At 50.9% G+C, this 13,478-nt stretch overlaps 1 protein-coding gene across 1 annotated transcript; it reads right to left on the bottom strand.

Annotated features, from left to right (window-relative positions):
* Positions 1–74: 74 nt before the first annotated feature.
* On the bottom strand, positions 75–13,381 carry STK40 (serine/threonine kinase 40). Its single transcript, XM_015883432.2, has 12 exons — positions 13,287–13,381; positions 9,633–9,745; positions 8,533–8,652; positions 7,847–7,932; positions 7,267–7,410; positions 6,090–6,317; positions 5,288–5,340; positions 3,972–4,087; positions 2,594–2,738; positions 2,160–2,279; positions 1,716–1,800; positions 75–1,637 (listed from the first exon to the last, which is right to left on the bottom strand). The coding sequence occupies exons 3-12, from the start codon at positions 8,642–8,644 to the stop codon at positions 1,419–1,421; spliced, it is 1,308 nt and encodes a 435-aa protein (XP_015738918.1). The 5' UTR covers positions 8,645–8,652; positions 9,633–9,745; positions 13,287–13,381; the 3' UTR covers positions 75–1,418.
* Positions 13,382–13,478: the final 97 nt, after the last annotated feature.

Here is a 13,478-nt window from a genome sequence, read left to right as displayed (position 1 = left end):
GGGCTGCATAGCAATGGGGCTGCATAGCAATGGGGTTGAACACCCACCCCCCCGGGGCTCACTGAGCACCTGGCTCTCCGTACCAACTTTTATTGCCGACATGCAGGAGGTTTGGATGCAGTACAAAAATAACATCTTTATACAAATGGGTTTTGGTTGGTTTGGTTTCTCTTATTTTCCTCCTTTTCCTTACAATAAGATCCTTCCCCCCCTTCCCCCCCCCCCAACACCCCACTTGTTACCCCCCATCCCCCCCTGGTTCCAGTTCACTGCAACTCCATATCACAGCGCACTGCAGGCCCCAGAGTATTGCTTTGACTTTGGGATAAGGGAAAAGAGATGGGGAGGAATAAAGGGGGTTGGGATAAAGGGGGGTGTCAGGGCAGGGGACAGACCTGTCAGCTCAATAAATAAGGCGAGGGCTCGAAGCTACTGGCTCAGCTGGGGGCTGCGGCCAGGGGAGCAGCCCCACCATGAGGGGCAAGAGAAGGCAATGCTACAGCTGAGCTGCTGCTCATCCCCACTGCAGCACGGAGCTCAGGTGGATGATGGGGATGATGGGGGGGAAGGGGGGCAGCTCGTTCACATTATAACCCATCTATTAGATCTGTACCACAACTGAAGTGTGAAAAAAACGCTTGGTGAGAATTAATGCAACTTGAACCGCACCTGGGATAAGCTACACCAGAATAAAGGAAAAGATTAAAAACGTGTGATCTTAACCAAACTAAAAGGGTTGGGGGGGGGAAAAGGGGGGGAGCCCCCTCAGCAACCACAGCCATAAGGGGGGGGTCTGCACAGCCATAGGCTGCAGGGACAGCTCCATCCCTGTGCCAACAGCTGGTGATGGAAGCTGGGCCAAGCCAGGGCAGTGCAGCCACAGCATGGCAGGTAGGGGGGCACAGTAAGGATAGATTGAAGGTTGAGGGGGGGGGAGGTTGAGGGGGAGGCTTCAGGAAATTCTGACTTTCAAGAAACCCGGATCAAAATCGAAGCTTATTCAAACCATATGGAGCGAATGCGATCGGCCGACTCTCCATGCTACACAGCCATACTCTCGTGCCAACAAAGCCAGCGCTTCACCCTGGGAGGGAGACTCCTTTACTCCCCCCCCCTCAAAGGGCTTCGCTCGGTCCAGAGAACAGCACGGTTAAAAAGACAAGAGAGGTAGATTACAGTCGTGATGAGAAGCAGATGAGTCACCCAGGCTTCGCTTTAAAAACAGATTCCAGGAGACACCGTTGAGGCCGTCGCTTCCAAAAGGAGCTTTGTGAAAAGTCTCTTCTCCCTCTGCTGCGTATCCCAGAGCAGAGCTCAGAACTGCTACATGATTTCTCTGCTGTGGGACAGCCTGTATTGCTGCTGGGCTGTGCTGTGGGCTGCAGGGCGTGCTCTGCTCCTACCCAGAGGTGTGGAAGTTATTTCCTCAGGTAGCGCTGGGCCAGGATGGCCGCGTCCAGAGGGTTCATGGGCTGAGCATCGTGGCCCAGGCGGCGAACAGGGGGGATGTTCCCAAACTGCCTCTTCTGCAGGAAGCTCTTGGCCTCGTGCAATGTGTTTTTCTCCTCGGCCAGCAGCAGCTGCTGCCTCATGTAGTTCTCAAACTCGTACTGTGAGCACTCCTCCGTCACCTTTGCCTGAGGGACAATGAGCCCATCAGAGTGCAGCCCCGCTCCCAGCACACACACATACACACCCCCATACGCTCAAGTTACCTCCTGTGGGTGTTCAGGGTTGGCCACCTGGTCATCAATGTCCGGCACCACCTGCAAAGGGCCGCTCAGAGACGACATGGACTGCCTGCAGGGAGAGACACCATCAGGACCACACTTAGCCATACTACCCCCCTTTATTCCCCCTTCCCCCCCCAGGGCTTTGCTTTTAGTTTTCAGACAGGATGTGGAACAAACGCCTCTCACAGGTGGGAGAGAAAACAGCCACGGCTCCAAAAATCACAGGCTGAGCAGCTGACTCAACCAGGCAGAACAAGAACTTGGCCTGTGTGCGCTGCTGGGAGCAGACAGGAGGTCACAAGGCTGGGGAGAGGGCAGCACAAATCACACACTGCCGGGGTGAGCTTCTGCTGCAGAGTCCTCCTGGAACCTGCAGCTGCTGTAACACAACTCAAAGACAGAGACACCAAATCCTCTGCAACATACCAGGATGCGATGATGGAGCTGAGAGAATCCAGCACTTCAGAAGCCGTCAGGCGCTGCTGCGGATCCAAAACGAGCAGTTTTCGGATCAAACACACAGTGTTCTCTGAGACCCGACCATCCCTGTGGACAAAATGACTGGTGAGGCTGGGTTTGAGGTGGGCAGCACCAGCAGCAGGAGCTACAAGAGCTCTGAGCCAACACAATTAACCTGGAGCTGAACCCTGCAGCACGATGCCTTCCTCACCATTACATTACACATCCCAGCTCTTCTTGCTGCTCCCCAGCAGCATGGCTGAACCCACCCATAGGGGAGGGCTGAGCCCACCCATAGGGCTCCATAGGGGAGGGCTGAGCCCACCCATAGGGCTCCATAGGGGAGGGCTGAGCCCACCCATAGGGCTCCATAGGGGAGGGGGAGAGAAGGTGGCACTCACTCAGGGATGGTGTACTCGGCAGCCTTGATTTTGCGGAAGAGCTCCTGAGGTATGCTGTCATAGAAGGGGAACTGGCCATAGAGCATGGTGAAGAGCACGACGCCCAGCGCCCACATGTCGCTGGGTTTGCCCCGGTACGGCCGACCTGCAGGGAGGGAGGAGGTGAAAACATCAGGGTCAGTGACTATACAGCACATGGAGCAGCCCAATGTGTGAACCTCCCCCTTTGGAACCTGCCCCCCAGCAGCCAGGTAATGGATGTGCTGCTCAATCAAGCCAACAGCAGCATGTGTGAGGCTCAAAACTCAAACTCCAGCACTGCACCGCAGCATAGGATGGAGGGAAGGACTTCCTCTGAGTCACACAGTGAGTCACTGCTGCAGCATTTGTTATTTGTACTAATTATTCTCTGCTTTATACGCTCAAAAAAAAAGGCACCTCTCCCTCCTCCCCCAGCTTTTCCTGCAGTGACATTTCGTTAGCCATAAAACACAACCCATCTCTCCATAGAAGACAGCTTGTCCCAGCAACTAAAACAATGATTAATTCTCTGGGTTTTTCAGCTTCCCTTTGCAAAGGAGTTTTAGCAACACAGACAGAGGGATGCTCAGATCCTGCAGATGGTGAAGCTTGAGATGTCCCCAAGTAACTTCTGTCTCCGGAAGGAATCTGCAGACTGAGCCACTTTGGAGCAGTTTTGAGGCACACGGGAGCCCTGCAGCAATTGCACAGAGGCCATTCAAAGCCATCAGATGCAGCCTGGATGCTGACAGCAGGGCTGCATGGTACCCCAGGCTGGCAGGAAGGAGCAGCTCCATAACCATCCAGCTGAGCTGCAACTGCTCCATACTCCTATAAAGCAGTTGGCTTACATCACCCATCTGGTTCCAAGGGCCTCAGGATATCCTGCAGAACAGGAAAGGCCTGCAAAAAGCATGAATTCCACTTCCCTGCTGGCTTCTACCTCCCTTCCTGGCCTAGTCCTGCCCAGGAGGGGAAGCAGCCTCAGACCTGCCTGATGGATGTTGGAGGAAGAGCTCAGCTACGTTGGCTGCTGCTGCCTGTGAACCTGACAGTGAATTTACTGGGGTGGCCTATTGGATCTTACACGGTGAGCAGAAAAAAACAGCTCCCTCTGAGGGTATCTCCCATATAGAGCTGCTTGGGAGACCACAGACTAATAAGGGAGGACTCAAATCTTCTGCAGAGGTGTTCTCAGTGTTCTAGGGAAAGAATGGCAAGGATCACCACGGATCAGCTGGATGAGAGCAAACCCAGCACCCCAGTGCCTGCTGGAGCCACTTTAAGAGCCACAGTAAGTGAAATATGTGTTATATGCAGGGCTGTGAGCTCCCAGCACGAAGGAAGCAATGCCTACCACTGAGCACATCGGGGCTGATGTAGGCAGGGCTCCCCCGCTGGTCCTTCAGAAGGTCATCCTCACTCACGAGGTGCTTCCCCAGGCAGAAGTTTGTTATGGTTATCCGATGAGTCCTGGGAAGAAGCAGAGGGATGGGTGAGCAAGGAGCACGTGCAATGAGCCATAGGAAGCCTCCAACACTGTAAGTATGGCTTTGCCAGTGGCAGATAATGCAGTTTCCAAGGGAAAGTGAACCCATTCCAGAACTACCACCATGTTTCAACTTCCACATCATTCAGATAGTCTGGCTCTTAATGTACAACCCACTGGACTGAGCAGAAAAAACATCCTTTATATGCTTCAGAAAACACCATCTTCTGTATTCTTGAATAATATGGGGATTGGTATGAAAACCTACCAGCCTTGGTAGGTAAAACCTGCTTGCTTTCAAATAGTATTAGGGAGGAGAATAAGGGCAAAGCGAGCTGCAATCACAGAGGATCCACTTGCTTCCTACAGCCTGGGAGCCTGAGGACCCAAAGCTTTCCAAGTCTGTATTCATTCCACAGTTAAAACAACAGTGTGAAAAGACAAATTCCACTCATTCCTAAGGCGAGTGCAAAATACTGAGCCAGTAAAGTAATGCTGAAGGATACAGCAACGGATCTGAACTTGCCAGCTGAGTAACTGCATATATAAGACACACCAAGCTGCAAGGAGCACCCTGCAGAGCCACCCCTGCGGGCACTGAGGCTGTGCCCCATGGATGCATCTCTGTGCTGTGCTGAGCCTTGCACCAAGCAGCTGATGGGAACAAGGAAGCCGCTTCAAGAGCACATACAGACAGAAGAACTTTGTTTAGATAAGTAAATATTTTGCTGCTAGCAAAAAAAAAACAACCAACACAGCAGCAGAGCAGCCAGAGATTTAACAGTGCTGTGATTATAGTGCACAGTGCAGCGCTGGGAGTTCCTGCAGCACGATGGGAAGTGAATTACACAAACAGAACCATTCCACATGGTTTAGTTCCTTCTTTTTTATAAGAACTGCTTCTCTTACAGGTTTCTGGATTACTACAAAACTTAGTTTTCAGAATCCAACAGGAAATGCTGACACGAGGTCACCAAGTGTTATAAAGACAGAACTGCCTCCATCAGGCTCGATTCATTGTTGGATATCAGCCTGTATAGCCCTGAACTGGGTCTGTATTTCCACACTCCGTGTCCCTCAGCCTTCTCACAGAGTGCTCTCACTCAGCACCGCCTCCAGCTTTGTTCCTACAGAAACATCTGCTTCAGGGCAAGCACCACAAAGGGACTCTCCAGCACACTTACCTTTTGTTTAGCACCATGTTTCCTAGTTTCAAGTCTCTGTGCACGATATTTTTCTGTAAGATAAAGAGTTGTGTAACAATGAGCAAAGGCTTTTTGGTCTGAATGTGATGCTTACATAAAAGCACTGAGCATCCATCCTTTGAAATGAGGCCATCTTCATTCTCAGGCTACAAAAATACAGGTGGGAAACAGACATCACATCAATTTCTTCTAGATATAAATTAAGAAAGGCAGAGCTGATGATAATATACAGCAGAGCACTGAATGACAACTATGTTAAAATAACTACGACACCTGAAGTCTTTCCAGTATCAATGCACAGCATTAGGAAGCCTGGAACATCACTGCCCAGGCTTAAAGATGGAAACTCCTTTTCATAGAGCAAGTGGTCAAACAGCAGCTTAATCTGTTCTTGTTGCAGGGCTTCACAGCAGATAGATTGCGAACTTGTAACTTGAGCTTTGAACTCAAAAGAATCGATTCTTTGTGCTTCAAAGGGAAACAGCCTCAAGTGCCTCCTGCAGCTCATCAGCCTCTGCTCCTTTCCTCAACCACCACTTCTCTGGGTTCATAACACAGCTCACCCCATCTCCACTGAGCTCAGCTGGCCCTTCCATGCTTCAAAACCAAAGGGGAGGGGAAGCTCCCATGGCCTGGGGCACAAGGGCTTACACAGAACACAGTTACTGACATGCAGCTCCATCCTCTGTAACCTCCCCACAGCCCACATGAGGAAGTTCCAAGATATTTAACATGGGAAAACAAAGTCTTCCAGCACTGAAAGGAACAGCAAAGACCTCACCTTATGTAATGCTTCCACCACTCGTACCACATCATAAAAGATCACAACAGTCTCTCGCTCACTGAGCCTCTTCTCCTTAATGACATAATGCTGCAGATTGATCAGATCTGCTGTTTTGTCACTGAAATCGTGAGCACAGAGACAGTCTAACACCAGGCAAATGCGCTTCTTCATTTTTCTGACCATTCTGTTGGCTTCTAGATCCTCTATAATTTCGCAAGCTCGGTCCTGCAGGGAAGCAAACACATGAGCAATGGTTCAGGCAGCTATCAGACAGAGCACTAGAAAATAAATACAGGCTGATCCCAGAATAAGTGGAAGCAGTTACAGGGCTTGATCTTTGTCCCAAGTGAGGATTTCAGAGAGATGATGCATGATCTCTGCTTGAAGAAGCCAGAGAAAGTCTGTGCTCTTGGCTTACAGCAGCACTGACAGCAAGACGTGCAACTATATGTAAAACCTGAACAAACCCTATGGATCATTAAGAAGCAGAAGAACAGAAAAATCAACAGTTCTTTCCTAACAGTGAGCAGGATACAACCAAATTGGACATTTGCTTTATTTAAGATACAGTACAGACAGCTTGGAATGAAAAGTCTGTTGGCAAAACACAAGCAGCAAGCAAAGCAATACCAGCATATCCCAGTAGTAACTCCTACCCACGAGCAGCCCCGAAGGTGTTAAGAGCACGTTCACTCACTGGGGATGCTGATCAGCACATTTACTGGTTTGTTTCAACACACCGAAACAGTTCCTTGGCACCTTGCTCCTTCTTAGCAGCCACCATAAAACACAACCTCAGTTCTGTGAGCACAAGTTAATTTGCTGGTAAAGCAGGGAGGCAGCCCATAAATGTCATTACATGAGGTTTACAGGCCCCAGGTGCAATATGACAGCAGTCAGTGTCAAACTGTGAGCATCAGAGGGTGTGCTGAGCACCTGCCTTGTCTTCAGTGTTCTCACACTTCCCAGATCCCAACCCTGTTATATCACACACAACACCCCAAAGGCCTTGCCACAAAATGTGCTTGTTTGAAGCAGTGCTGAGGATCCTCAATGTGCTGTGAACTCTTTGTGCGCCAGAAGAGGGTCAGCACCAAATGCACAGCACACAAAAGCAGCTCAAGCCAGCAGCAATCACCAGCATTGCCCTGAGCTGTGTGGTCACCAGCTGTACCTGGAAGAGCCCATGGTGATGAACCACTCCTTCCTGATTGTGGAGCAGGGAAAGGAGAGAATATTCCGTGTGCAGCAGCATCTTGCCCTGTCGTTCTTCCTGTGTTTCTATTCCTTTATCTCCCCTTTCTTCTAAGGTGAGAATCTTCAGGGAAAAGGAAAAAGACTTTTACAACTCCCAGAAACAAAGGAAAAAAGGAAAAGCAAATGCCCCCAAGCTCTTTCACACCTTAGGTAATCACATGGATACTTAACACTTGGGTGTAATTACTCTGCTATCTGTGCACTTGAGACAAGACTGTCTGAACTAAGAGCTGCACAGAATGCATAGCATGAGCCTGAATAACATAGAAGAGGCTCAGGTGGTTTATGCCAAGAAGCCAAGAGGCCCTTCCTGCTTTGGTGCAGCAGAGGAGACCACAGGGCTCTGGGAGAGCACTGCAGAGCCCCAGGAGAGCCTCAGCTCAGAGCTGAACTCGAGCCCAGAGTGTTGCCTGCAGGGCCCCTCAGCTCAGCCTGCACCAAGCACTGCCATGAGAGCAAAAGTTAGAGAAGAGCTGGAGCCCCTGCGCTTTGCTTACCTTTAGCTGATAAAAGTCATCTGTCCCATCCTTCCTTGCCAAACACTGAACAATACTTGGCACAGGGGAGTTACCTAAACGTGGACCTAACAGCACAAAGCAAAAACAGACTTGTTTTCCTCAAGCAGCAATGACTAATTCAGGGTTACATCAGTATCCAAGTGTCACACAGTTTATGTTAGCTTAAATCAAGCTCTTTTTTTTTTAGGACACCAAGAGTCCTTCTGCAAACCACGATCTAATGACAAAAATGAAACCATTTTGGACGGTGTTTTGAGTTGTTAACTGCAAAATCTTTGGCAAAAAAGAAAAATCACAATAGCAATGATGTGAAATTCATATTTCTGCATGCCTGAACCATGCAGCTTTTGCATATACCAGCAACAGCCCTGGCAACTCTTGCTACTGCTCCTCCCAACCCAACCACCACCTCTGCAGGGACTGCTCAGGCACATGGATCACTCGATGCTGCAAGTTAAAATGGACAGAGGACACTCCATGTCAAATCAGCTACTGATTGCTGCTGGTCTCCAGCTGAAAATCCATCACTTCTTAGACTGCTGCCCTGTGATGCCAAGGGAGCTGATAGGCTCTACATTACACATCTGCTTTGCCTTCTGCTTTCAGTTTTGCCATCAACAGCAACCAGTTGAAAATGAAAGATGAAGAGAAGCCCCTCTGCTCACCCAGTATGAAAGGTCCTGCTCTCTTGGCATTATTTCCAGAGATCCCTGTACAAAGAGCTTTTGCCTTAGCGGATGTTTCCCCAGCTCCTCTGTCTGATGCTCGCCGCTTCATCCTTGGCTCTTGAAAGAGAGAAAAGATCACATTTGGACGAGCAACTGAATTAATTTCCTTATATCACCCCTTATTTCACATGGGAAGGCTTTCGTTTACTGATACGCTGCTCTGCCCACTCATCCTTCTGCAAAGGAAACCCCAGCAACCAACAAATATGGCTCATTTACTGCTAGAGCAGCTGTGGGCTGGATGCATTTTGAAGGTATAAATCAGCTCCATTATTCAAAGCAACGTCTCCTAGAACAGAGGTTTGAGAGACGTGGTGGGAAACCAAGTGAAAAATAACCAGAGCTTGCTCTACAGCAGAACCCAAGTCTGTTAATTAATATATTCCAAACAAAGTCTGCAAACTAAGGCTGCAGTTATCCTTTGTGTGGCTGCCTCCTTCTGATTCAGTTCTGTGCATTCATTCTAGGAGAGGAGGAAATGAGCCCGGATCCATTTGCTTTCTCTAAGCAAGTCCCAGCCAAGCCCTGCTGACTTCCCTATAAGCTGATCAAATCTTTTGGCTTGCACTTGGGTTCAAAAAAGTCCCCAAGTTTCACCATGGAAGAGAGTGACAAATCACCACGCTGTGAAGGAAGCCGGGACATTCACCCTCCGGCAACCCCACCCTTTCTGTGGACACAGCAGTGATCTCATCTCGTTAATTAGGGAGCAGTATCTGTCACCAAGGTCAGAGATAGCAGCAGAGATAAGGTGAGAAATCTTCCAGCGGATTTACACCCCTGCACTGTTGGATTCCATCCCGAGTTCAGATCTTTGAGCAAGAAATCTCCCTCCTGCTCCCCATCACCCCCAACCCAATGTGTGAGCAGCCCTGTGGGATCCTCTGCTCTCTGCTGGCAACGTGTGAGTAAGATTTCCATTGGAGAAACCCCACTGCACTGAAACTCTGAGATAACGAGCGTTGTGCAATGGGAACCGGGTAGGAACCTCTGGTGCAAACGGTGTCATGGTAAACAAAATCAACCGGAGGACTCACGTAGTTCAGCATCAACTGTATCTTCACTCTTCTCCCAAACTATGTTTTCCAGCGTCTCAGGAGACAGGAGTCCTCAGCTCGGAGAAGCCTGGCTGCTTGGAAGGTCGAGGGCTCTGCAATGTGAAATGAGATGCAGCTGATGCTACGGTGCTCCTGTGTTTGCCCTCCCCAGCTGCAGATGTCACAGAGCCTTCATTGCTGCTAAACCATCACAGGAGCTGATTCTTAAGGTCTGGATTTGAACAGAATGCTCCACCTACACCTCCTCCCCTCCTAAAGCACACCTACACCCCCATCAAGCACAACAGCTCACAGAAGCCAAAGGGCTTTGGGGGTCCCAGCAGGCACAGAGCACGCAAAGTGCTTTACGTGAAGGTCATGGGGCAAAGGAAGAGCATTGAGGCAGCTGCTGTGAGAGAGCAGAGCTGTTGCCTTTCCTGCATGTTGTGTAACCCCCATTAGAGCAGGGAAACTGGTCAAAGGGCCACGGCTTCATTGTGCAAGATCCTGCTGTGCTGCAGCAGGCTGGCATGGGGCTGGAAGGAGTGCTCTGAGCCAGGGTGTAAGGCACTGTATGTAGAAGCCACAAATACAGAGCGGGAGGTTCCCTCCTGCAGAGCCAGCTGCTGCTTTCTGCCCACAAATCCATCTTATTCTGAGCTGCACTGATGCAAAGCTCTCACTCCAAGGGGCTGCCCTGCCACAAGCTCATCCAACACAAAGCTGGTGCTGCTCAGACACAAACAGCAGCTCCATAGAAGTCTGGGTTTGGGATTGCTGCAGGCTGTGAGTGGAGACACCTCAAGTCAAGGAGCAGCACACCAGGACCCAGCTGCCCATCGCCCCACAGCTCAAAGCACAGCAAGGTGATGTGCTTTGTGATGGGTACACAGCAAGCAGGCAGCACAGGAACCAATCCTGCTGTGATGGAGCAATCCCAACACGGAGATGAGCAGCACTGTGCCCTTTCCCAGCTCTTCCCACTGCAAAGGGAACCCCATTTCAACATCAGTACAATCCATCTCAACACAGTGTATCCCAGCAGGTCCATGGATGCTCACACAGTGGTTCCCCACCCCCTTCAGTGCAGGAACTGCTCACACTGAGCTCTGCCACCCCCGCTCCATCTGTGACACCATAGGGTTCAGACAATGAGGCTGCAAGTCTAACATAGGAATTCATCTCTGAGTTCTGGTATAGTGCAAGCACTGCATCCAAACCTTAGTGGAGAATTGTAGAGCTTCCTACTGCATCATGACTTTAATAGAACCGTTAATCAAATAACTGTGGAGGCCCAGATCTAATGTCTTTTAATTAGGTAGCTTAAGGAAATTGTCTAATTCCTGAACTGCCACGCAACGTCCCAGTGCCCAGCACAGCAACAAAGGAAAGCAAGTGGAGGAGGCTGCACTGTGCATCAGGGTGAGGAACGGGCAGGTCCTGCAGTCCAGCTGCCTTCATAATAGCATTAATAGCAGGAGCTGAAAAAACAGCACCTTTGGGGTGTGAGCAGGATTACTCAGCACCACAGAAACTAGTGAAGGAACTGGAAGAGCTGACACAAACCCAGCGGTGCTTTCTGCTGCTTTATATCACAGGGGCACAAAGAGGGTTTGTCTGGGCTTATGAGGTGAATGCCAAAGGCCACAGTGCTGTCCTAGCGAGGAGCTGGTCTCTGCAAGGAAGGAAATGGGGTGACAGAGAGGAGACAGGACAGTGCTGGGGCAGTGGCAGATAAGAGCCCAGCGGTGTCTGCTGGACAGCTTTGGGTTTATTGGGAGCCCAACACTGCAACGTTTGGTAGAGAGCCGGAAAGAACACCAAAAGTTAAGGAAGTTCAGCAGTTCTGCAACAGAAACACAAATAATCAAAGAAAAAGTCCACTGGATGACTCAGAAGCGACAGTACAACCAAACCCACGAGCCTCTCTGGGAAGAGCTGCCTTCAACAGAGCACACAGCAGCCCTGAGTCACTGATTTCTTGGAAACACGGAGCTCAGTGAGCTCCTTCCCCTTGCACCAAGTGAGCTCGGAGGGAGGCACAGAGCTGGGCTCACAGCACTCAGAGCCTCGAGCACAGGCAGTGCTGGGAACACACCACTTCCATGGGCAGAACCCACTGGAGGAGAGGAAATCCCTTCCCAGCCCCCAGCAGGGAGCTCCATAGCACAAGATTCCAGTGCCGTGACCACGAGCTGGCAGCAGGCTGGGCTGCTCCAAACCCTTCTGATGCATCAACACAAGGGCTCGCCAAGGACTCATCGCTGGGAGTTCCCTGCTGGGTTACACAAACACCAGCTCCAGCTTCACAGCAGCACAGCCACGTCCCTGTGCAGCCCCATATCCTGATGCAGGGGGGGGAGGCGTGTTGCTGTAGGGGGTTATTTTGGTTTACAGTTGCTATGGGCAGAGCGACAGCACAGCAGGGCTTTCCTCACACACAGATATATACACACATATACACACACATCAGCGTGTGACTCACACGTGCTGACACTTTTACAGCCAGGTGTGGCTGCTGCTCACAATGCCCCACTCATCAACCCGGGATGAGATAGAGAGAAACATAGACGTCACCCATATGGGTAAATCCTACCGCCACGCCAACGTTACTATTGTCTGCAGCACGAAAGCACGTTGATAGATGGTATCGGGTACAAGAAAGAAGCACGCGTTGGTAAGCAAACAGGGTTATTTCGCATTGAAATAGACACCAGCACAGTTTGAGGCTCAATGAGAGCAGTGCAGGGACATAGAGCAGCATTGAGCTCTAAATACAGGCTGAGCCCAGCAGGGGCTGTGAACCCTTCACAGAATCACAGAATGACCCGGGTTGGAAGGGACCTCAAGGATCATGTAGTTCAAACCCCCCTGCCTAGCAGGGCCACCAAACATACACATTTATTAGATCAGGTTGCCCAGGAGACCCCATAGATCCCCACAGAGACCCCATAGAGACCCCATAGATCAGGTTGCCCATGGCCAAGTCCAACCTGGCCTTGAACACCTCCAAGGACGGGGCATCCACAACCTCCCTGTGCAGCCTGTTCCAGGGCCTCACCACTCTCCTAATGAAGAACTTCCCCCTAACATCCAACCTAAATCTTCCCTCTTTTAACTTCAAACCATTTCCCCGTGTCCTGCTATTGTCAGCCCTTTCCAAGAGTTTACTCCCCTCCTGGGAGTAAGTTCCCTTCAGGTATTGAAAGGCTGCAATGAGGTCACCCTGCAACCTTCTCTTCTCCAGGCTGAACAAACCCAGCTCCCTCAGCCTGTCCTCACAGTGGAGCTGCTCCAGCCCCCTGATCACCTTTGTGACCCTCCTCTTCAGTAAGGGCCTATAGGACAGAGCTCTGTGTGGATACAGGAGGGGATAACACTTAATGCCCCGAGGATTATTGCAGCCCTTCCTCGAAGCATTAACGAGCTCTAAGGGCTTTAATGCTGCTGTATAGGCCTCACACTGGGCCTACACAGCCCCACCACAAGCCGGGCAGCACTAAGGGCCGCTTTGCTGCTGGATAATAGACCCCCACACGCAGCCAAAGGGGGACAGACCCGAACCCAGGGCTGTGACCCGTTGTTTACTCCCCCTCCGGCCTCTCATAGTGTCCCACACCGCCCCATCCCGGCCCATCCCGGCCCATCACTCACCCATGGCCCCGGGGCCGGAGCGGCCGCTCGGCGCGGCCTCCTCTCAGCCACCTGACAGCGGAAGTGACGCACAACCCGGCCCCGCCCCCAAGTCATCGCCCCGCCTTCTGAAGGAACGGCGGCGCTCATTGGATAGCTGAAGCAGCGCCCGGATGTGATTGGCTGCGAGAGGGGTGTTGATAGAGTGATGGG

This window comes from Coturnix japonica, chromosome 23 (assembly GCF_001577835.2).
Source record: "Coturnix japonica isolate 7356 chromosome 23, Coturnix japonica 2.1, whole genome shotgun sequence".
NCBI lineage: Eukaryota > Metazoa > Chordata > Aves > Galliformes > Phasianidae > Coturnix > Coturnix japonica.
Note: the sequence above shows the minus strand (reverse complement) of the source record. Positions and strands in the feature narration are given on the sequence as shown.